Raw genomic sequence first — 25,431 nt, 5'->3', positions numbered from 1 at the left:
GTAAATAAATAAAGAAAAATTACAGAAATTAACGAACAAAACCAGCTGATCCAAATGACAGTTCTGCAAGTCAAAACGAAGGATAACCGAAAACCATTCCAACCGTGACCATCCCTTCTTTTTCCTCTCTGAATGGAATCCAAGACAACATCTAACGTGATCTTTTCGGAGACAGAGTGTGTACGAGGAATATTGGGTTTTATTTTTTTAGCAAATGGCGCGACCAGGTGCTGCCTCTTTCGACAGGACTTGTCACAGTTATTGGTGGAATACAAATAACTGGAATTGAGTGTGGATGAAAGTAACGAACATGTTGTTTAACCCCCAGGTGAACCCTGATCCAGCAGACTTGTGATCAAAAGCATTCTACCTGTGACCACACCGTCTTTCTTTACATTTAGGACTACATTGTTCAATGTGTCTTTAATTGTAGCTAAATGTTTAAGATTCTATATGACAATGAAGCTTAGTTACGGCCGAAGATGTGAAACAATTATGTGTCATTTAAGATGTTAATTTATATGAAAGATATACTTGCCTTTGTGAAAATATATTGACGTAAGAAAGAACCAATAACTGTCATGTGAAATAGTAGAAATCAAACATACATTTTAATTCAAAATAAGTGGGGCTTGGTTTAATGCAGATTAACAGGTGACTTAATCATAAGGATAGGAAAATAACTCCAAATGTATAGGCGAGCGAGACATTGTGAATGACTGCAGTAAGCCAAGTGAGTGTACTGAGCGTGATAAATGTGTTTGATAAAATTCAGAGGGTATTGTAGTTAACAAAGGGCAAACAAATAAAGGAATATCACACCTTAGTAACATACCTATGGCTGTGGGTATATTTGTGGCTTTGGGAATCTTTTTATCAATAGACACCCTTTACTGTCGCTGTACGTATATTTAAGATAATCGTAAATATGTAAGTAGTAGTGTAGTGGTGGTGGCTTTGGGTATTTTCGTGCTTTATCAAGGATTAGTAGGTGTATATTGTTCATTTTGTGATGCTGATTATGTGAAACATAAGGTTTCCAGGAGTGTGTTAGATTATTTTACCTCATCATTTGTAGTGTGGAAAATGATTTCAGATGTGTAATTTTTCTTTCATCCAGTGCTCCTCCTCTTACACAGAAAATTGCATTAGAAGACACATTACTTCTTGTAAACTATTTGCACTGGACAGAAGCCGTCACTGTTCTATAGATGTGCTGTTTCTTATCTCTGCTTTCTTTATGGTTACTACAATAAATGCGCTCTGCTCCTCTGAACTCACTAACTGCAATACACTTCCACTTCAGGCTTGTCTTGTTTGCCTCCTCTCATCATCCAACAAGACTCTGCACTCCTCCAGTTATTCATTTCCAGAAATGCAGCCAATCCCTGCCCATGTATTTCTACCAATCTAAACTAAAAGTTCAGGTATCTGAATGAATCTATATCAGAAGGTTTGCAAATAATCCTCCTCTCCAATTCTTTTTTTTATTTTTAAGCTGTTGAGTGAATACATTTGTATTGTTGAAAGAGATAAATTTTTTAAAGTTTCCCATTTCAAGATATTTTCATAGTTCTTATATTATGTGCAGTAGAGTATGTGTGTGTGTGCGTGTATATATATATATATATATATATATATTATATATATATATATATACACACACACACACATACATATATACATACATATATGTATTATAGTGGGGTAGGCCGGTTTATGGGGTTACTCTGGGTTCCTCACTCGTAAGGGGGTTAGCCTTATTGCCTATCTTTAGAACCCAAACACTGCTGGCCTTAGACCTCTTTAAAATACAGAAGTGGGGGAAAAGCCTCATTTTCAGGGTAAAACTCTAGATGATTATCTCCCTTTGCCATTGTCCAAATTTATTCATTTATTACTCTATCTTCTCTCCAATCAACCTGCAAACCTGTCACCTGAGCATAAACAGGATCATTCAGTCTGCTATAATGAATTCATTAACACATATGAAACATCCAAGGGTATGTTTTTTTCCCTCCAAAGAAATTATGCTCAGGTCATATAAATTTGATAATTAAAAAAATTACTGAGTATTAAATTGAAACAGCTGTAAGGGATGGTGATAAATTTCCTGTCAATAATAAATAATTATTAACTTCCCAATTCCATTTTCTTCTTTTATATGAGTATAAACTATGTTTATATATATATATATATATGTAAAGCAGCAGAAAATTCAACAAAACCTGAGTTTCCCATTGCCATTCATCGGACAGTTTGCTAGCAAAAACTGTCCGATGAACAGCAACAGGAAACTCAGAGTAACAGGTTTTGTTGAATTTTCTGCTGCTTTAAATAAAGCATATTACTCTACCACTGGTATTTGAGTACTCTTTTTTCCACCTTGTTTCACATTTATGTATTTACTCCGGTATATATATATATGTATGTATATTTAACTCTTTAGTATTTAAACCGGCCATATCCGGCCAAAATAGTTAATCTGTTTTATGTTCAAACTGACCAGATCCAGGCTCTCACACCTACCCTACAATGTTATTCTACATTAAGTAATTACACCATCAAGATCTTGAAGATATGGGATAATGCATGATTAATTAAAATCAATGGGAATCAATAGGCATTATGTTTGATAGAATAATATGAACACTAAAGGGTTAAGAAAATCAATTCCCCCAAAATACTAGGTATTGAACCAGTATTTCTTTGGCTGAAACCATCCCTTCATGAGGTTAACACAATCGCTAACCGAATTTCACACACACACACACAAACAAACAAACAAATAAATGAAGTGAACAGAAAATGGAGAAATATTGATCAACAACAATTGACTAACATCAATTATTACTTTTTAATACAAATAGACTGTATCCCATCTCACAGCTATTTCTGCTTCTAATGTTACACGGTATTGCCATTATAAATTCTGAAAACAATACTCATCATATTTGGTTACACATCCGATCTGGAACATGGAGCTTCATCAGAGTGAAAAAAAATACACAAAAGAAAAGAGTAAGCGCCTTAACTGTAATTATTTATTTATTTACTAGTAGGTGGTTAAGCCCTTCCATCTGTTGTCTGAAGTGAGGTGGGCCAAGGTTCAGCATTTGATATAATTGGTCAGTTGAAATTTAAAAACAAAAGACCAGCTATTGAGACCATTGTATGGGTTAATAAATAAATGAATGAAAAAATAGTGTATGTTGTAAGGGGCCCTAATATGCTTAGGACAGTATATACTCTTTTACTCTCTTTTACTTGTTTCAGTCATTTGACTGCAGCCATGCTGGAGCACTGCCTTTAGTTGAGCAAATCAATCGTAGGATTTATTATTTGTAAGTCTAGTACTTATTCTATTGGTCTCTTTTGCCGAACCGCTAAGTGACGGGTACATAAACACACCAGCATTGGTTGTCAAGCAATGCTAGGGGGACAAACACAGAAACACATACACACATACATATATATATATATATACATATATACAATGGGCTTCTTTGAGTTTCCATCTACCAAATCCACTCACAAGCCTTTGGTCGGCCCGAGGCTATAGTAGAAGACACTTGGCCAAGGTGCCACGCAGTGGGAATGAACCCGGAACCATGTGATTGGTAAGCAAGCTATTTACCACACAGCCACTCCTGCGCCTATATACTAGATTAAAAAAGTAAATATTATAGCATAAGTGTTAAGAGAGAAACCTATTCAGACATTTAGGAAATAAGACAGTTGGGGGTGAAAATGCTCCATAAGTTTTTTTAATATAGGATTGTGAAATTAGTAAAACAATGAAAAGAATTCTGTAGGAAAATTAGGGAAATATTTATGGTTAAGTGGAGGTAATAACTAGGGTAAGTGGCCTAAATTGGAGACTGCTGGTCAACCATCCAGTGCACCTAATCAGTGAGCTGACTAGCCCATCAGACAGCTAATTTCACAACTAATGGACGATTTCAATTTTTGAAGTTCATATGAAATCAGTCCTTACAGACTTTTATGATAGACATTGTAGAATATTCAATGGATGTCATAGATGTTAATCATTGCTGTCACTAAACTTCAGGACATGAGACTACTGATAAGGTAAAACTTGATAAACAAATATTTTTCCATGAATGTACTTTAGTACATACATATAAAGGTAGAATATTTTTATAGTTTATTTTTCTTGACAACCCAATTATTGGTTTAATATCACTTTGTTTTTCTTCCAAATTTATGTAGATTCTTTTTTTAATTAATGTAATTGTATAAAAAATATGCTTGCTGTAGGGCTTTTGTTTACTTTTTAGTAGTAAAACATTTTTGTGTTGTATCTTATCAGTAGTATGTTCATATTTTTGTTGGTAGGATATTACTTGATCTAGTGGATTTTGACAGTTGTATGGGTAATGAGGAATTGTTTAACCTCTCCCTCCAACTCTTATGTTTGTTCTTTTTATCTTTGATGGGAATAGGTGGTGGGGTCATAGTTTATGGATAGTTTTGTGACTGTGTGTGTATAATTAATATAAATACTTGTGTGTTAAAACTACCACTTAAATTTATCGAAGTTGGTGTTATACTCCAGACCAGTCGTTATTCTTATTTGGTATGTTTTATGAAAGGCATTCTAACTATGACCATGTGTCTTTTTTGCTGGAGCTACAGTGTACAACATGTCCTTTCATGGTAGGATGTGATTAGTGTGATAGTTGTTTGATTAAGTTTCTTTTGTTGGCTTAGTTTTTAAAAAATATAAAATAAGTGGGATGTGTGTGTGTGCGTGTGATGGTTTAACGTCTTTTTTTCCTGCTGGCATGGGTTGAACAATTTGACAGGAGCTGGTATGGCTGGGGGCCACACCAGGCTCTATTGTCTGTTCTGGCATGGTTTCTATGGGTGGATGCCCTTCCTAATAACAACCACTTTACAGGGTGTGCTGGGTATTTTTTGTGGCTCTAGCATCAGTGCATTTTGCATGCCACCAGCACCAGTATCAATTTATGTGCATGCGTGTGCACACACACAAATTATCACAGTCAATAATTAGTGTGCATTGGTTGACATTAACCTCATACTTTTGTTTCTGTCTTTCTTTAATTAGAAATGCACATATCTTTGATGTTAGGTCTTTGTTAATAAGCTTTGGGGAATGTGTGTCCACATTAGCTGAATGTTGTCAGACCACATTTGAACATGCAAGACTTTTTGAGGATAAAATTGGATTTGTATATCACCTCAGACACCATAAATTGGTGAGTGGAATGACCTATAGCTATATTATCAAATATATCAATAGACATGAGAATCATGACTATGTACACAGTGATATATTTTAGTCATTAATTTTTATATAGTGAAAATAAATTCTTAGCAAGAACTACTTCCTAATGACTGGCCATTCTCTTTAGGGCTATAAGATACTTAAGCCTCATCAATTATTGATACTTCACAATGGAGTATTTTTCTCACATCTGGTATGGTGCTGCTGGTGTACACACAAACATCCTAGACCACCTAACTGATTGGTCTCACAAAGTCCAGCTTCTGACCCATGGGTTCTGCTGTTTCTTCTTGCTCTCTGTTTTTTCTACCAATACCACAATGGTGAAGGCATGTGATATAGTGGTTAGAGTATTTGGCTTACTATCATAAGGTTGTGAGTGTCATTCCCAGAGGCATGTGGTGTCCTTGAAGATTTTATTTTTATGTTGTTCCAATCTACTCAACTGGCAAGAATGAGTAGTACCTGTATCTCAAAGGGCCAGCCACACCACATTCTGTGTCACACTGAATCTCCCTGAGAACTACGTTAAGGGTACATGTGTTTGTGGAGTGCTCAACTATTTGCACATTGATTTCATGAGTAAGCTGTTCTGCTGACTCGATCAACTGGAACCATTCTCGTAACCAACAGAGTGCCAATTACAAAGGCCTCTGCATGTCAACATTTGGCTGGGATCATGCCATTTCCACTCAGGTATTCCTGTTTTACTTTTCTTTCTTCCTCTCATAACCCTTTTTGTACCCAGCTCCCCGAGGCCCAGCACTAATCACTATGCCCTGCTTTACCTTTCCAGAATGTTGTCCCTGCTGGAATTGCCTCTATGCTCCTATCTGTCCCACAAGTGTTGGCTTACAAGGGTTGAAGAGGCACTAATCTTACCAATCTCTGATGGCCTACAAAAGCCTTGAGCACTGCCTCTTTCTCTAAACCCAGCAAGTAGAAAAATATATAAACAATTCTTCAATTGTGAAAGTTATTTATGTGCTGGCAAGTCATTAATTATTTGCTTGCTACGTTATCAATAGGCACCATAACATGGACTTGTTCAGTGTTGTCAGCAAAACAATGTTTGGACATTTGATTTCTTATTGTTGTATAATGATTGTGTAACCATTTTGAAACTTCAGTTCATTTGTTGACGGTATGTACTGGCAAAACATTGTTGCCATGCTATACTGAGAGCCTTTGATGGACTTCAGCTCCTTATACATAGGAAACAAATCATTGAATGTTGCTCTTCCTTAGAGCAAACACAAAGCACAATGGCCTTGTAATAACTTCTTTGAAGTTACATGTTCAGACGTGCAATATAGTTCAAAGAGAAATGCCACATATAGGGATGCACATACACCTAGTTTTTTTTCTGCCAATAAAAAAAAAATGATAGATGAACTACTGATAATCAATGACTTATCTTTGTATGTTTAGCAATAGGAATGTGTAGTTGTTGTATGAAATGTGGATTAAGGTCTGATAATGTTAGGGTTATATTAAACTAGCAGCGTTGCCCGGGTATGTCAGAGCCCCTAGTAGGCAACGACTAATCCCAATCTAGTCCTTTCCCTCTAGGGAACGAAGGCGCATGTGTAGGTTGCAATGTCTTCTCTTCACTCGAATACTTCTGTGTATACGATGTTCCTAGCTGTCCCTTTGGGCGATAAAAAGGTTGAGTTGCGTCCCCTAGACAGTCTGTCGTTTGTGTTTAATACACAAATCGGTTTGCTATGTGTGTCACATATGATTTAATTAACCGATTTTTTCCAGTAATAAAGTATCCTATTGGAATAAAAAGGGCCATATAGCTCCTTGGAGCAGACATGATGCTCGCTGTGTATTTAAAAAAAAATTCCTGCCATTTTGTGAAAGATATTGTCGAAAATATGTCATCTTGAATTTGAACGCGATTTCCCAAAATGGCATGATTTTATCGATTTTTTTCTGATGGTAAGGTATTGCATGGAAAACTAACGTCAGAATTAAGTTTCTTAGGGTAACATTAAGCTTCACCATGAGTTTGGTGAAAATCGATTGCAAGTTGCAAAAACTACAACAGAAAATGTGTTGCATATAAAAAGCTTAGATTCTCGACCCCATGTCGAATTTATCGATTTTTTTCAGAACTGGGGAAACTTTTCAAAATTTTCGCTGCGTTAGTTTTGAATTATGACATTGGGCTATGTGTGTGTCAAGTTTCATCAGAATCGGTTGAAAGCCGTGGTCAGGGTGAGGGTACAACCTGACAGACACACACACAGACAAACTACCATTTATATAGAGAGAGATGAAGTCTGGATAAATATCAATAAACAATGAAGTCATGATGAATATCAACAAACAAATTCAAAGACAAGTTACAATTGACTGTACAGAAGCATTTATTACTATCACTAAAATTAGCAAACTGGTAGGACATTAATAACCATCAATACATTGTATACATTCAAGTACTGATAAAAATGAAAATAAAGAGTTTGAAAACCCTGAAGCATAACATCAAAAATTCTGGTTACAATCCTGTTTAAAATGTTGGTAAGTTGAGAAACATTTTGTCAAGGATTCCGGTTACAATTCTGTTCAAAATGTTGAAGCTGCAAAGTGGAATCAAACTGCTCTCACATCAAAGATCCAAAACTGCTTGTAGCAAAAACTCACCTCCCTGAGAAATTAACAGGCAAAGTGCTCCCATTTTATAGCTGATGTACAGACACTAGGCTAGTCCATCATATTAAGGGATGGACAGTCCAAGTAGGGCTAAATGGACTTGACCCTCATGTGATGAACCAAAATGGGTAGCTAAAAGTAAAAAGCCACATTGTGGGTAGCTAAAGTTCAAGAGCAATCATGCTTCTGCTACATATGTACATACACACACACATCCTTTTAACAAAATATTCAATAAATATACTGGCAAATAAATAATAGACAGACACCAAGTAAATAGCTCACAATATAGGTATTCAGACTGAACATTGGTTGCATCAACCATCCACCAGTTTGGAGTGGTTTGGAAAGGTCTTGAGCATTGCCCTCACTCCATGCTATATATATATATATAGACAAACAAATAAATCATGAAATTTTATGTGTTATATATATATATTGGCCTGCTCGCTTAGCCAGTGGGGTGGCATCATTTGAAGGCTAAAACAATGCGAAGCGCATTGTGACCAGGGATGTGTAGCAACATCTGATAGCCTGGTCGGTCACATGATCATAGGCATTCCAGCTGTGTTCAGTCTCATTTTAGAGGAAATTAAGATTATATAATGTGTCCTTTCTTTTTGAAGGTTGTGTATGACTTAAGTGAGATTTAACTGATCTGTTAAGTAAGTCACACAACCTCTTAGTTTCTTTCTTTGTTAATGGACTACTTTGCGATTGTGTATTTTAAGTCCTTTGTGAGAGAGATTGTGAACTTAATAGTATATATATTTACAAAGCTAATCAAATACTTCATGCTTTCACTAGATTCTTTTGGATAATGATTTCTACATACTAGCAACATTGTTGGGATCTACTAATAAACTCTGCTTTTAGGTGGCAGATATCACAATATTTATTTCTGTGTTAAGATAGTGTTATACTATGATATTATACATTTACTGTTAATTAATATCATTAAAGAATATGCTATTATTTTGACCAATTTATCTAAATTAGTGTGTATGTATGTGCACACACATGCATAGCATGTTTTGTGCATAAGCAATACTTGTTGAGTAAAAATGTAGCATGGGTTGATAATTGTAGAAAAAGAAGTGCAAAGAAGACTTAGGATGAAGTAACTGGATATTCCTAACATCAATGTAGATCACAAGATTGATCCACTGACTTTTATATACCAGTATTTAAAATAGATATAAATATTTACACTATATATGTCTGTCATAATTATAATTTAAATGTTTGTTTTCTATGAGTAAGAGAAGTCAATTTCAATACTGTGTCTCTCCACTTGTGGTTCTTTGTGGGGCTTCGCTCAATTATCATTCATCACACACATGTCAGTGCAATCTCTTGTATATTATTGTGAATACCTTTATTGTATAGTCTCTCTCTCTCTCTACACACACACACCTATGTTATTTTGTTCAAACTGGCCTTATATATCCAGTGGAATATACTTCATTTTCACCTTTTGCATACCCACCACATGTATCACCCAAAAACTTGCTATGGTAATATACTTTGTACACAAGCATCATACAGCCAGCCTTTCAGTGAGAAAATCTCTGTTATACAGAGCTAATTGTGCCTTGAGGTTTTTTCCACCCTACCTTTAATCTAGCTTCTATGTCTTTGCAACACCTCACCTCCATTATTAGATAAAAGAAGTTGTCATCTACTTTGAATGAGCCTTCTAGCCATTGAAAGATTTAATTTCTTGTGTACTAACTGCTCCTGTGCATCTATTACATATAAAACCCTTCTTTATCAGCTTACCTGAGATCCCCCTGTACCTTTTGTGTACTGTACTCACTGTTTGCAGTGGGTCCACAGTATGGAAATTCCTTCCTACTTCCTTTCTGCATACTGAACATAGCCACTTCCTAGTTGGTTGACAGTTTTCTCTCTTCTCTGCTAACTTGACCTTTAGGCCTCTTTATTTGAGGCTTCTACATTAAGAACTTTTTCTTTAATTCTTTAACTGATGCGGCTATGAGAACTAGACCATCAGCAATACAGGATTTTCCAAAAGTATCCAGACTCAAATTCCTGTTATGCTATAGAGAACGGTAATAAACAAAAGGGGACCAAGAGTAGTCCTAATGGATACCTACCTACCTGTTAAATTCCTCACTAAATGTTGCTAAATCTTACTTTACTAACTGCATCCTTCTACATGACTTACATGGCTCTCACAAGCTCTTCTGTTTTCATGTAGTAACCACCAGTATAATTTAATGTGGGGCCCTATTAAAGTCCTATAAATTCATGAACACTAGCAACAAAGTTTAATCTTAATAAAGAATTTCTCTTGCAGTAGCCTCACTAGGAAAATGGCATCAGTAGTTCCACTTTTAGTTAGAAACCTAAACTGCATCACAGCTTTGTTATAAGCTCTCTCTGCCACTTTCAAGAATTGGTCCCATAGACACACATGCACATGAACATCACATGCACACACACACTCTCTCTCTTTCTCTCTTTAAAAATCACATTCACTTCCCACTGCATTCTGCTTTTAATTACCATATTTGATGGTCTGTAAGACACATGAGTGCATAGGATGCACCAAATTACCACTTAAATGATGTTTTAATTCTTCTACTTACCTGTATAACTTTGTTATCGGTAATTATAAGCAATTTATTACATCCACATTCAATATAAACATACCGTAGGCGATTGTTTACCAATAGATGGCAGCACACATTTTGTAAACATACATATCGTTTTGAGCCTACATTGAGTGCATTGGATGCAGGGAGAATTTTAAAGCCGTTTTTGGGTAAAAAAGGTGCATCTTATAGGCCATCAAATACGGTAAGCTAAATTCTAGGGTTGTCTCTTACCTTGTCCAGAATTAGTTAAGGTAATGATTTTTTTCTCTTCACTACAGGTGTAATATTAATTACAATTTTTTGATTCATTACATTATGTTGACACACATTACAATTTTATATAATATGTGTTTTATATGTTGTTTTTTTAATAGACTGATTTAGACTTAATGTTTTAAATTTAGGTGCTTTCTTCACTCCTCTCTCTGAATCTAAACCCTCAATCTCAACAAAAAAGATCTTTGTCTCTTCATGAGCATCTGAGCTTTAAATTATTGGAAGATGGCGGTGTAAGAGTTCCAAATTTTCGAGTTGCTACTACTAGTGAAGAAGCTTTTAAACATGCCAAAGATATTGGTAAGTTGCAAATAACTTATACAATCTTGCAAGATTAGTTTACTTGTTACTTTATTTTTGCTTTTTAAATATGAAATAATATAGAAATGTTTTGAAATGAATTATGTACATTTATATGTTCCCCAAAAACCATTGTTTATTTTCTTTAGGTCTTTAATATATCACCAATTTCTGTTGCAATTTGGACTACATTTTTGTTGGCTAAATGCTTGAATACTGCATTTCTTCAGGTTACCCACTTATGAAACCTGTGACATTTCATTTAGATTGACTGAAGCAAGAGATATGCAGAGAGCTTGGACAGAAGAATTTTCATTCATCAATCTAGCATTCTAATCACTCATTCTACACACCTGAATGTAATTCAATAGTGTCTGGTTCTTGTCTGTAAAATCAGTACACATATTTGTCAAGTATTGAATGTGGTCCTGTAACTGAATTGATAATATTCTAGTGATAAGCCAAATGGTGAAGTCGACAACATAAAAAATCTGTGTTACAATAATAATGGTAATTATAAAGCTGCAACCAAAATGATAAAAGAAAAACTTTGTTATTGCACCTCATGAAAAACTGAGTTGTTCAGTTTGAGTGATGTCCCTGTTAGTTAAAAAGTTAACCACAAAACTTTTTATAAGAATTGTATTTAAGTAGCTTGACTGGTAAAGAATGTAAACATTTTGTAATATTATATGTAGTCAAGAGGCACTAAGCTGATGAGAATGGTTTGCTCTCCATATTCTATTGTAAACATTTCCTACTGTATAAAATACAACATATTTCAATTTCCTCCTTTAATTTTCATATCTCTTGAAGTTTCTAAATTCTTATAATTTAACAGTGTGTGTGTGTAATTTGCCAAGTTAATGTTAATTTGAAGGTGTAGCTAATGCTTAGACCCTTAAAAATCCCAAATTAAATATATAGTTGAAGAAAAATGTTAGTTAATAACCAATATTTGTATATCAATAAGTACAGGAGATAACTCTAGATATGTTTCACTTTGTTGATGCTTATCAATAAGGTGTTGACACACTGTAACTTAGAATTTTAGCAGGTAAAGTACTAAAACTATACAGAAGAAATATATTTATTTGTTGGTCTAGAACAGTGGTTTTCAAGCAGGGTTCATATGGCTCCTGAAGGCCCATATAAGATTTTGGGGAAGTCCATGCAACAAAATAGCAAACTGGGGATCTACAATAGTATTTTAAGGGCCCCTGAAAAAAATTTTGCTTTAGATGTATGTATTGGTATTTATGACAAGAAGCAAGTAGGTTTCTTTCTCTAACATTTTATATAATTCAACCTACACAAGTTAATGTGTGAGAAACGAAATGGGAATTTCAAAAGAGGTATCTCTAAAACTAGTTTTTAAACATAGAATGACTATGGAGGTCCACCAAAATAAAATGGTAATCAAAGGGGTCTATAGATAAAATATGGTTGAGAACCCCTGGGCTAGAGTAAGAAAATTAATGAAAAATTAACTTTATCTGAGATGTGGTAAAAGAAAAATATATTAGTTGATCATAATTTACACAGGTATAAAATGGATGTAGAGAAAAATTGTGATGTCTGTACATTTCTACAGGGTATTATTAACAACATATTCTTTGTTGTTAATGACAAAGAAATGCATCATGCCTCAACTTTATGACATTTGTACAGAACATATATGCCTTTCAGTGACCCATCCATTAAATGAATAGCACAAAAGGGACTAAGTTTTTTACTAACCTTCTTGACAATTAATGCTGTGTAACACAATTTTTCTCCTTCACTAGCAACTGTTATTTCCTATTTGCTTACCCCTAGAAAGTATGAAAAATGACTAATATTTTTCAAAATTTACTTTTGTTACAATTATTCAAACCCCAAAGAATCCCTCTCAACACATAGCTATGATGCTTCTCCACTACTGCTTAGGATCAGAGATGCATATATTGTCAGCCACTAAGGGATATGCTCAAGTGATTAAGGTCAAGCAACTGACAAATAAATCTGTGGTATTGAGCAGAATATTTGCTATAACGATATTTCGGCTTGAGCAACACTGATCCCATCTGAAATGTAATGGGAAAATAGGTCAGTTTCAGAACATTTATGTCCAGTTCACAAAAGCAAAATTTGGAGGGGATAGTAGTGATTTCCTTTGATTTCTAGATAGAAGCAAATAGGAAATAACACTTACTGACCAAAGACAAAAAGAAAAGTTAAAATTTTGTTACACTGTGTTATTCTTTGACTCTGAAATGTAAGGAATTACTCTCTCTTAAATTATTCAGTTTAGTGTGTTTATTAAATCAGTGACCTTAGATATTCCACTATGTTAGAAAATCTTAATTCTTAGAGGAGAAACCTTTTTTTTTAAACATGAAACAAGTGACCAACTCAATTGAATATTTGGGCTAGATACAACCAGTTTAAATGCTAAAGGGTTCAATACTGTTTGATGACTACCATACTTTTTTTTTGTTTTACTTTTCTTAAATACCTTATAATACTACACACATAACTGTTCAATGAAAAATTCTCTATACTCATTGTTGATATTTTAAACAAGAAATGGAAAATGGATCTCTGTATCCTCAAATCTAAACATTAAGCTTTGAATATTTCTGGAAATATTGTTTCTAAACCAGATTTGTTGTATCCTGTAAAATATTTTCCTGTCAAACAATGTTGTTTTGCTGATTACTGTGGTCTATCCTGAGATTTTGTATTTATATGAGTTTAGATTATTATGGGGGGGGGGTCATGGTAGAGCACTGGTACCAAACATCTAGAGTGCTGGAGTAGCAAAATCCAAAAAGTACAAACAAAATGCATAGCAGTGTTTAGTTAACATTCCTTTATGTTTAGATTTCAAACCTCACTAGGGCCTCTTTTGCCTTTTAATCCCCTCAAGGTTAATACATTAAATGCCAATCAAATACAGGGGTTGGTTAAATTGACTGAATTCAAGCATCATGTACATATGTTAGAAATCATTTTTATGATATCACAATAGCTAGGAAGCTAAAATGTCAAACTTTTTACTGTAACTACCTGTTTGTTGTGAATATCGTTGCTGTCTTTAATATGACATGCCCTCTACTTTTTTCAACCTGTACAGGTGTAAAGAGGTGCTGAGTTGCATGGGGATTTTACTTGATTTAAGTATATTCACTGAAAGTTGGCTTAGTTTGCTATTTCATCTTATCAACTTGAGAAGGCAGTCAATTAACTGTAATGTAGCTGATTAGCTGCCTTGTAGCATAATTTAGTTCTGGTCCTTTGTTCTAAATGAAATCCTGGTTTTTAACTTTCTTGGAGGTAAGTGATGTCAATAAATTAAATACCAGTTAAATACTCAGGTTGATTCAGTTGCCAGTATTCTTCCCCCACAAGGGTTGACTCTTCTGTATTCTAAAATAAAAAGTTTTTTTTTAATATTTGGCATTACTGAACTATTTCATAACTATATATGCCAATATACTGATTATTACTATTTGTGTCATTGTCTTCTCATCCTTGCTACAAAGATTTATCCTTATTTAAATTCAATAGCTTCAGAAACGGGTAATTCCGATGTTGTTCTCAAAGCCCAAGTACTTGCTGGAGGCAGAGGACGTGGAGAATTTGAAAGTGGTCTCAAAGGAGGTGTTAAACTTGTTTACACGTGAGTTGTCAGTAATGCAGTTTTCATTATATTATTGGTCACCACAAACACTATTTCCTATATCCAAACACCAAAACATTAGGTGCTTCTGTTTTTATCTTATTTGCTTACTTGATTACATGTTTGTGGGTCAACTCTGGTAACTGACACTACTGAAGAAAGGAAGTTCAATTTTTTTTATTGATGGTTAGGCATAATTTAAAAAGAATAATTTGTTGCATATTTTTAGCAAGTTATTTTGATATTAAATATGTGGTTGTTTTATTCACCATGCAGTAATCTGTATGAGTTACTGGCTGTGTGTGTGTGTAAAAGGAAATAAGCTGAACAAAATCAGAATGTGATATAAATAACAGACCATCTACAAATGGAATTAATTACATAAAAAAAGAAAATTCAGCACAAATTTTTTTGACATTTGGACCTCTATTATGAAAACAAGTAAAAATATTTTTTGTTAATTATTTCTTGATGAAAAAAAACATGGCTTCCTTGACATCAACACACGTACACACACATATAATGTCATGGCAGTGAATCAACTCAAACACACATTTGCTATCTGTGACATATACACACACATAGTCTTCGCACTCTCTATGAAAAAAAATGTCAACTTTTTGAAGTACACAATATTGTAATCATTCAGAAATATTTTTAAATGAATGTTGTACAAAAATGTAAGTTGTTTGTACAATAAGTTATATTTTAGCCTTCTTTAAACAGACAATATTTTAATGTTTTTTAAAATTATTTTCAAGTCGTTAATTTCTGTAAAAAAAATTTATTTGCTTTCGTTTTAAAGTGAAAGAGGAGAAAGTGAAAGATGTATGTACATGTATATGAAATGGACATGTGTGTGTGAAAGAGAGAGAGAGATGAAGGGGTGTGTTGTCATGTATGCATACATACATCAATACATATGTGTATATCTTTTTTGTATGTATGTGAGAGAGTGAGTGAGTGAACGTGTGTATTCTCATGTATGTGTAAGTGACACTCTCTCTCACATCCATTTCATATACATGTTCATACATCTTTCGCTTTCTCCTTTCTTTCACTTTAAAACAAAAGTAAATAAATAAAAAGATTTTATGGAAATTAACAAACAGAACCAGCTGAACTGGAGGACAGTTCTGAGAGTCAAAGCAAAAGATTGCCCCAAGGGAATACTGTTGCAAAACTTTTTCCAAGTGCATTCAACGTATCTCAGCTCCAAAGATTTGGCTGCTATTTCTAACACACCCTACTACCATGTAACAGCTATTTGCGATGAAGGACCTGAAATACCTGTTACGTGGTAGTAGGGTGTGCAAGAAATAGCTGCCAAAGCTTTTCCTTTTCCAGGGAAAGGTGCCGTTTACACATAATTTCAATGTCACATTCGTTGAAAGCATGTGAATTAACCTGGGAAAGAAAAAAACACTCATGAAACAAAACTCTGTTGCTGGGAAACTCAGACTTTCCAGATGACCCAACGGGTCATGAGTAGTCTAGTAGCAATATAATTTCCTTTGGATGTTGTTGGCTATAATACAATAGTATTTGGTAATTATAAAGAGTGTTCCATAAAGGATGCCGAATTTGAAAGGTGAATAATTAAAATGAATTCTTATGAACATGGTTATATTCTGCATATTTCTAATGAGTTATGTCTCCCATTTAGATATGGAGCACAATGTCGGTCATATATTCACCTGCACTGAGTCTGCATACATTTATGCACTCCTCGAAATTTCCGATAACTCTCTCACAGATGTGTGACCTGATGCCTCCAATCACATGCTCAATTTCAGCCTTGATTTCAGGAATTGTGCATGGTTTCTTGACGTATAGCTGTGATTTCACATATTCCCATAAGAAGAAATCATAAGGCATAAGATCGCAGGATCGTGGTGATCATTGCTGGTCACCATGCAAGGATATTGCTCATTGCAGAAATTTTTCATGGAGTAATGCAAGCATTTGGCGTGAAGTGTGGCAGGTTGCCCCGTCCTGCCAAAATCATAAGTTGTCAATCTCTGCATCTTCCAAGTTCGCCCATAACTCAGTGAATATCATGTTTTGGTAACTTTCTCCATTAATAGTAACTGCACTCCCCTCATCATTTTCAAAGAAGAACAATCCAAGCACTCCACCTGCCCAAAAACTACACCACACAGTTGTTTTCAGTGGATGCATTTCACACTCTTGCATTATTTGAAGATTTTCATTTACCCAAATCCAAATGATTCTCTTTGCAAAATTTTCGTCAGCTGCAATTCTCTTCACAACCCAGTCAGCAAATTTCCTTCGCCCCCCCCCCATGGCCAGGTAGCTGAAGATGCTGCGTAAGTTGAATTTTGTATGCATGCATATGGAGATCTTTATGCAAAATTCGATGTAATGAAGTGGTTGGGATGCCCAACTGCTGTGAATGTCAGCAAATTGATTTTCCCAGACTCAATAGCAAACATAATAAAAGCATGCCTTCAAACTTCAAAATACAAAAGTGTCACCCAATTCAAATTCAGTACTCTTTATGGTACACTCTATATTTGCTGTTGTTGTATTGCAAGACCCCAAGTAATCCTTAATTGATCAGATTTATAGTTACTGGCTTACCAGTCATTAGTTTCCCACCTTTTTTCGAACATTGTGTCCTTTTTTAATATGGTAGGGTGTGATTTGGGGAAGATTGACTGCTATTTATAGTAAGTCAAGAAACCACAGCAGCTCACTGTCACCATTAGTAACTCCACAGTCCATGGTTTGACAGGATCTGAGGTTGTAAGAATGCAGATCTATATCTGTGGTTTACATCTAGTCATTTGATTTATTATCCATGCTCTATATGCTTGTTTTTATCAGAGCTAATCTTAAGCAAAACAGCTACTATAGCTACTGATAACCAACAAAAAAGTAATTATGTGGTTGCTTGACCTACAAGAAATAGTAGACAAATTTTCCTTGAAGCACAACCAATAGTTGTAGAAAAAGAACAGACATATTCAATAATATAGTCCTACATACTCTATGTCTGAATATAGACGGGACAGTCATTGCTGGAACTTTTTTAATCAAACATCTGTGGGATCAGAGCTAACTCAGCAACAACTATAGTTACCAATATTAAATATTACACACTTCCTGATAAGAAGATGGCATGAAAAAACACCAAGTACATTCTGTAAAGTGGTTGGTGTTAGGAAGGGCATCCAGCCATAGAAATCATGCCAAAGCAGACATTTGAACATGATGCAATCCTTCAACCCATCAGATCCTCTCAAACTGTCCAAAGTTGCTGAAGTTTAATTCAAATGATAAAATTCATAGCTTGATTTTAGAAAGATTGTATTTTCAGTTATTTTTCACATTCTGAGTTCAAATTCTGCCAAGGGTGACTTTGCCTTCCATATTTTTTTTTTCTGAATCAATAATTTAAGTACCAGTCAAGTACTGGGGTCAATGTAATCAACTTGCCCCTCTCCTTACAAACTGCTGGTCCTGTGTTAAAACTTGAAACCATTATTCTAAAGTACTAAGCCGGTGAGCTGACAGAAATGTTAGCATGCTGGGCGAAATGCTTAGCAGTATGTTGACTGTCTTTACGTTCTGAGTTCAAATTCCGTACAAGGTCGACTTTGCCTTTCATCCTTTTGGGGTTGATAAATTGAGTACCAGTTGCATACTGGAGTCAGTCTAATTGACTGGTCCCCTCCCCAAAAATTTTGGGCCTTGTGCCTAGAGTAGAAAAGAATGGTTAGCATGTTGGATAAAATGCTTAGTGGTATTTCATCTGTCTTTATGTTTTGAGTTAAAATTTTGCTGAGTTCAACTTCGCCTTTCAGCCTCTCAGGGTCAATATGATTGATTTTCCCTCTCCCCATAAATTTTAGGCCCTGTGCCTTTAGTAGAAAGGATTATTCTAAATTTAAATACAGCCAGAACTCAATAGAATGCAGTAGAATGAACAAACCTGTATCTTCTGTCTTTTAAATGTTCACAAGAATTCTTCACTGGTGTCAAAATCTTTTTTGTAATGCACGACATTACTTTTATTAATAAGGATGACAATATTTAAAGAAGAGTAGACCTAAAAATAAATATGTAAAGTTTTAACTTTTAATCTTGGTTGATACATCTTCACGTTCCAGTCTACATCTTAATTCTCTTGTTCTACTTTTACAGTGCTGAAGAAGCACGAAAGCTGGCTGCTCAGATGATTGGATCTAAACTAATTACAAAACAGACTGGAGCAGCTGGGAGGATCTGTAATAGTGTAATGGTTTGTGAGAGACTTTACTCTCGTCGAGAGTATTATTTTGCTATTGCCATGGAAAGAGCATATTCGGTAATGTTTATACTCTTCATACTTTATTCTGTGTGTGTGTGTGTGTGTGTGTGTGTGTGTGTGTGTGTGACGGTGGTGTGAATGAGTATGTGGGGGGAGGAGTATGTAAATATGTTTATTTAATGTTCATTTTTTCCAAGCTAGCTTATATATAGATGCAGGCATGCTGGTGTGGTAAGAAGCTTGCTTCCCAACCTCATGGTTCTGGGTTCAGTCCCACTGTGTGGCATCTTGGGCAAGTGTCTTCTACCACAGCCTCAGGACTAAACCCTTGTGAGTAGATATGGTAAACAGAAACTGGAAGATGCCCATCATATATGTGTGTGTGTCTTTGTCTGTGATTGCCCCTCACCACTGCTTGACAACTGGTGTAGGTTTGTTTACATTCCTATAGTGGTTCAGCAAAAGAGATCAATAGAATAAGTACCAGGCTTAAAACAATAAGTACTGGGGTCGATGCATTTGGCTAAAAATTCTTCAAGGTGGTGCCTCAGCATGGCCACAGTTAATGATTGAGACAAGTAAAAGATTAAAGATTTGCTTATAAATGTTACCTATGTTGAAACAGCACAGCAACAGCATGAATGCTTTGTATTATTTAGTTGGTTCTCTTTAATATGTTTTGTGTGCAAATTTCACTGGAGTTGATAAAATATGACCTATATTCAATTCAAATGTCTGGATTTTTTTCCATATTAATGGTTTGTGGATATTAAATTGATTTAACAACTTTCAAGTGGCTCTGTATATTTGGGTAGCTCCCTCAGGAAAACCATTTAGCAAGGGCACCATCAGTAAGGTAAAGAAAATTGACTTTAAAAAAATGCCTGTGTATTTCTTCATTAGAAAAGATTAGTCTTAAGAGTTGATAATTGTAAGTGAACTTTTGAGATGGACAACATTGCTATGAATGAACTTTAGAGATGGACAACATTGCTATGAAGCATTTATATCAAATAAGTTATGGAGTTGGTATTTTATGTGTGGAAAAAAATGCTTCTAAAATCACAGATTATAAACTGTGAACATATTGTAACAGTGTCACATTCTAACTAACACTGTATACCACATTTTCATGCAGAAATTCTTTTATTTTTTTTATTTTTTGCTTGCTGGCAGAGTATACATGTTTTGGAAGTTTTTGACTAACATACATTTATATATGTGTAAAGCATGTTTATAGTAAAATTAATTTTTAACATTTTCATAATAAAATTAGCTTGCACTTTGAATGTTCACAAAAAGTATTAAATAATTTTAGTGTAAAAATTTCAAGTATTTAATACGAAATTTTTTTTGTGTAAATTTATTATTTTTCTGATCATAAATGTTCCCAATATGGCAGACATGTTATGTCAAATATGCTGACCTTGATACTTCTGACATTAGCAAATAGGCCTAAGGGCCTTTTGAATTAGCAAGTTTAGCTGCTTATTTAATTGTTTATTTTAATATCAGCTTTATTTCCTCTGATGTTGTAGCCAGATCTTCATTATAATGGGATTGTTTGTATATATGTTCATTTTATTCTAGGGTCCTGTGATGGTCAGCAGTATGCAAGGTGGGATGGCAATTGAAGATGTTGCTAGGGATAATCCTGATGCTATTATCAAAGAACCCATTGATATTAATACTGGACTAACAAAAGAACAATGCTTAGAGATGGCAAAAAAATTGGGAATGGCTGGAAAATCTATTGAGCAGGTAAAATATGATATATTACTGTGAATTAAAAATCAACATTTTCTCATTGTAATTTGTCTTTCAATAACAAATATGGATTTTTAAAAATTTAGAGATTATGGCAGAAAGGAATTTTTTCTGCTACAATAATGATTTCTAATTTTGGTGCTGGGCCAGGAATTTTGGAGGAGTGGGTAAGTCAATTACATTGACTCCAGTATTCAACTGGTACTTATTTTATCAACCCCGATAGGATGAAAGACAAAGTCAGTCTCAGCAGAATTTGAACTCAGAGCACGAAGACAGACAAAATGTCGCTAAGCATTCTGCCCAGTGTGCTAACAATTCTATCAGCTTGCCGCCTTTTTTCTGCCATAATAATGGTTCCTAATTTAGGCACAAGGCTCCAACAATTTTGAGGGGTAAGGTTTAGTTGATATCATTCAGCCCCAGCACTTGACTGGTACTTTATTTCATCAACCCCAGAGGGATAAAAAGCTCGGTTTGATTTGATCTCAGAATATAAAGTGTTGGAACAAATGGTTGAAGGCATTTTGTCTGATACTATAAGGATTTTGTCAACCCACAATATTAAAAACAGCTATTGGCTGTAGAAAATTTGGTTAGTTATAAGTTTATGTTTATAATTTTTACCTGCTACAATTACATGACAGAAGATCATTCCTGGACACAAATTTCTATTTCAATGTTAAGAAATGTTTGTTCTGGATAAGCAAGCCACGTAATCTGAAAAGCAGTCCTATTCTTCTGTAACATAATATAAGTATTCTGTGAATTCATTGTTTTTCTGTGTGTTGCAATGAAACACACAACAGGCAAAGTGTAGGGCAAGAAGTTAAAATATGTATTCATTAAGTAAATCCATGAACAAATGAAAAGAATCAGTAATATCCACTAGTAGAATTAAAACAGAGAGAATGGTTTGGTTACAATCCATAGCGAGAGGAGAAATAGATGTTTGCAGTTCCGATGTTGGATAAAATATTGAAAGAAGAAGTATGGTACACTATAGAGGGAGGAAGACAGGCAGATAAATGGTGGGTATTATATATATATATAAACTTAAATTAAATTAGAGATAAAACCACTATTAGGCAAATCAAGCAGTGAAAAACATAAACCAAAACATAAAAATAAATATAATTAATATAATATACAAAATATATAAAATTAAATTATTTAAATTAAAATTTTTAATTTATATTTATAAATTTTTATATTTTTTATATTTTAAAAAAATTTTAAATTTATAAATTTTTTAATTTTTAATATTTATATTTATTTATTTATTTTTATATAACTATCAAAAAGGTATTAAAAAGTTTAATATAATATAATAAGTAAAACCACTATGTACGTTTCATGGCCATAACCCAATTCGATAGTTATATATAAAAATAAATAAATATCAAAAAAATTAAAAGTTAAAATTTTATGAATTTAAAATTTTAAAAAAATATAAAAATTTATAAATATAAATTAAAAATTTTAAATTTGAATAATTTAATTTTAAATTTTATATTTTATATATTTTGTATATTATATTAATTATATCTATTTTTATGTTTTGGTTTATGTTTTTCACTGTTTGATTTGCCTAATAGTGGTTTTATCTCTAATTTAATTTATATTTATACTGTGAAATTTGATTTAATCCTAAATCTAATTTTTCCCTGTAAGTTTGGATTTACTGCCTAATATTATTATTATTATTATTATATATATATATATATATATATATACACACATTCATAATTTTATCAAATTTCTCTGTCTATCTTTGACCATTCATAATTTTATCAAATTTCTCTATCTGTCTATCTTATCTAATCTTATTCATTTCATATCATTTCTCCTCGTATTAATCAACATTCGTATCTTCGCGCCATCTTGAAGCCTTTTCTCTCTAATTCACATGTACTATCTCTCTCTCTCTCTCTCTCTCTCTCTCATCTACAAGCTGTGAATTTCCGATTGCGAACAAGATAGGTGTTTTGAATTGCTATTTTCAACTCTTTACTGACCATTCATAATTTTATCAAATTTCTCTGTCTATCTATCTTATCTAATCTTATTCATTTCTCCTCGTATTAATCAACATTCGTATCTTCGCGCCATCTTGAAGCCTTTTCTCTCTAATTCACATGTACTATCTCTCTCTCTCTCTCTCTCATCTACAAGCTGTGAATTTCCGATTGCGAACAAGATAGGTGTTTTGAATTGCTATTTTCAACTCTTTACTGACCATTTATAATTTTATCAAATTTCTCTGTCTATCTTTGACCATTCATAATTTTATCAAATTTCTCTATCTGTCTATCTTATCTAATCTTATTCATTTCATATCATTTCTCCTCGTATTAATCAACATTCGTATCTTCGCGGTGCACCCGCCCTACCCACCCCCACCACCAATACTGGATATCTATATTTTTGCTCCATCTATACCGGATGTCGCTTCTCCCACCACCATTATAGGTGTCTACTCTTCGAACCCCCCCCTCTTCAATACGCTATTTCACCATGCATTACCCCTCTCTCGATATCCTACGTTCTACTTGCCTAGAACCTGTCATCATTTCTCTGAACCACCCCTCCCCACTGGTGCTTCCCTATATTTCTGCACACCCCCCCCCCCACATAAAAAGCACCATCCGAACGTGGCCGATGCCAGACCCCTCTGGCACCTGTGCAGGTGGCACGTAAAAAACAGCCACTACACTCGCGGAGTGGTTGGCGTTAGGAAGGGCATCCAGCTGTAGAAACACTGCCAGACTAGACTGGAGCCTGGGGCAGTCCCGAGCTCCCCAGACCCCGGTCGAAACCGTCCAACCCGTGCTAGCGCGGAAAACGGACGTTAAACGATGATGATGATGATGATGATACACTCTTGACCAGAGAGGTTATGGGGTGTGACTGGAAAGACAAATAGATAAGGAATGAATAAAAGCAGATGTCAGGCCTACAGGTTGGGTAGGGACAGGGTAGTGGTGGTAATAAACAGAAGTTTGAGGCCTAATGGTATTCTATTAAATATGTTGTTGCAGCTGAGGAAAATTATACTAGTTATATTTTGGGTGTGCAAATAAAGGAAGGGATGAAGATCTGTGAAGGATCGATGGGAAGTAGAGCTATTGTGGATGTACCAATTAGAATTCTTTTCATTTGTTCATGGATTTACCTAATGAATATGTATTGCTCCTTCCTTTTTAGAAAAAAATGAATACAATAATATTGATGAGTTATGTCCCTCCATTGCTACATTTGTTTAACCTCTCCCTCTTCAATGACAGAATACTCGGCTTATGGATTCTTCACTCGACATGATGTTTAATTGATGGGATATTCTAGAAACTGCTGTTAGAGACTATGTACACCTTTTTTATTATATAGCTAAATTAAAAGTCCTTGTTAAATCTTGCCAAACCATTTGCATCTTCATTTCTGGTTTTAATCTATATATATATATATATACACACACACTCATACACATGCACAGGAATGCACACACACACTAAACACAAAAACCATAAAACGCACGTACACAACATATACATACATGCACACACATACTTCAAAAATATATAGGTGCAGGCATGGCTGTATGGTAAGAAGCTTGCTTCCCAACCACTGGGTTCCAGGCTTAGTCCAACTATACCTTGGGCAAGTGTCTTCTACTTTGGCCTCAGGCCAACCAAAGCTTTGTGAGTGGATTTGGTAGATGGAAACTGAAAAAGAACTTGTGAATATATATCTATGTGTGTGTATGTCTTTGTGTCTGTGTTTGTTCCCACCATCATCACTTGACAACTGGTGTTGATGTGTTTGCATCCCCAAAAGTTAGGGTTTCAACAAAAGATACCAATAAAATAAGTACCAGGCTTAAAAAAATAAATACTGGGGTCATTTGACTAAAAATCTAAGACTGCCCCATCATGGCCACAGTCTAATGACTGAAACAAGTAAAAGACAAAAGATATATATTACATTTTGGAAGTTATTACTACTGTTTTTCAATATTTATCTTTGACTAAAAGCGGTTTTTTTTTTTCCTTTTTAAATTTTATGAATTTAATCTGTTTCATTTTAGGTTGTTGATATTATGCAGAAATTGTACAATGTGTTTATTAAGTATGATGCAACCATGGTTGAAATAAACCCTCTATCAGAAGATGCTAATGGAGATGGTAAAGTATAATTATATTTTTTCAAGGTAACTTATAAAGTATATGACATAGGCTAACAATATGACAGTACTTCCAACATATCAGGTTCACAGCTATGCTATCCATCTGTCCATCTTCATTTATAATATTTGTTTGGTAGTGGTAGAAATTTCTCTATATCTAGTACTCTAATTTGACTGCTGTATCTCCCAGCATATAAGTCGAATTTTTCAAATTGAAATTTACTGCCAAAAAAAGGTAGGCCGACTTATCCACCAAGACAACTTTGGGGGATAAAATTTCCATGTGAAATACAGCAGGATTTGGAAAGATAGTGATGTTTTGGGGAATGCTTACACTGCATACTGAAAAATATGCTAAAATATTTATTTCTAAAATTGGCACAATAGCTTCAATTTTGCAGG

General features: G+C 34.4%; 1 protein-coding gene across 1 annotated transcript in view; it reads left to right on the top strand.

Annotated features, from left to right (window-relative positions):
* Positions 1 to 25,431, top strand: part of LOC115209286 (succinate--CoA ligase [ADP-forming] subunit beta, mitochondrial) — a 37,030-nt gene that overhangs the window by 2,018 nt on the left and 9,581 nt on the right. The window contains exons 2-6 of the mRNA XM_029777614.2: positions 10,968 to 11,139; positions 14,692 to 14,803; positions 18,974 to 19,136; positions 20,670 to 20,840; positions 24,931 to 25,027. Of these exons, the coding sequence (XP_029633474.1) occupies positions 10,968 to 11,139; positions 14,692 to 14,803; positions 18,974 to 19,136; positions 20,670 to 20,840; positions 24,931 to 25,027 (715 nt within the window). The remainder of the gene's footprint in view (positions 1 to 10,967; positions 11,140 to 14,691; positions 14,804 to 18,973; positions 19,137 to 20,669; positions 20,841 to 24,930; positions 25,028 to 25,431) is intronic.

The sequence above is a fragment of the Octopus sinensis genome, linkage group LG3 (genome assembly GCF_006345805.1).
Source record: "Octopus sinensis linkage group LG3, ASM634580v1, whole genome shotgun sequence".
NCBI lineage: Eukaryota > Metazoa > Mollusca > Cephalopoda > Octopoda > Octopodidae > Octopus > Octopus sinensis.
Note: the sequence above shows the minus strand (reverse complement) of the source record. Positions and strands in the feature narration are given on the sequence as shown.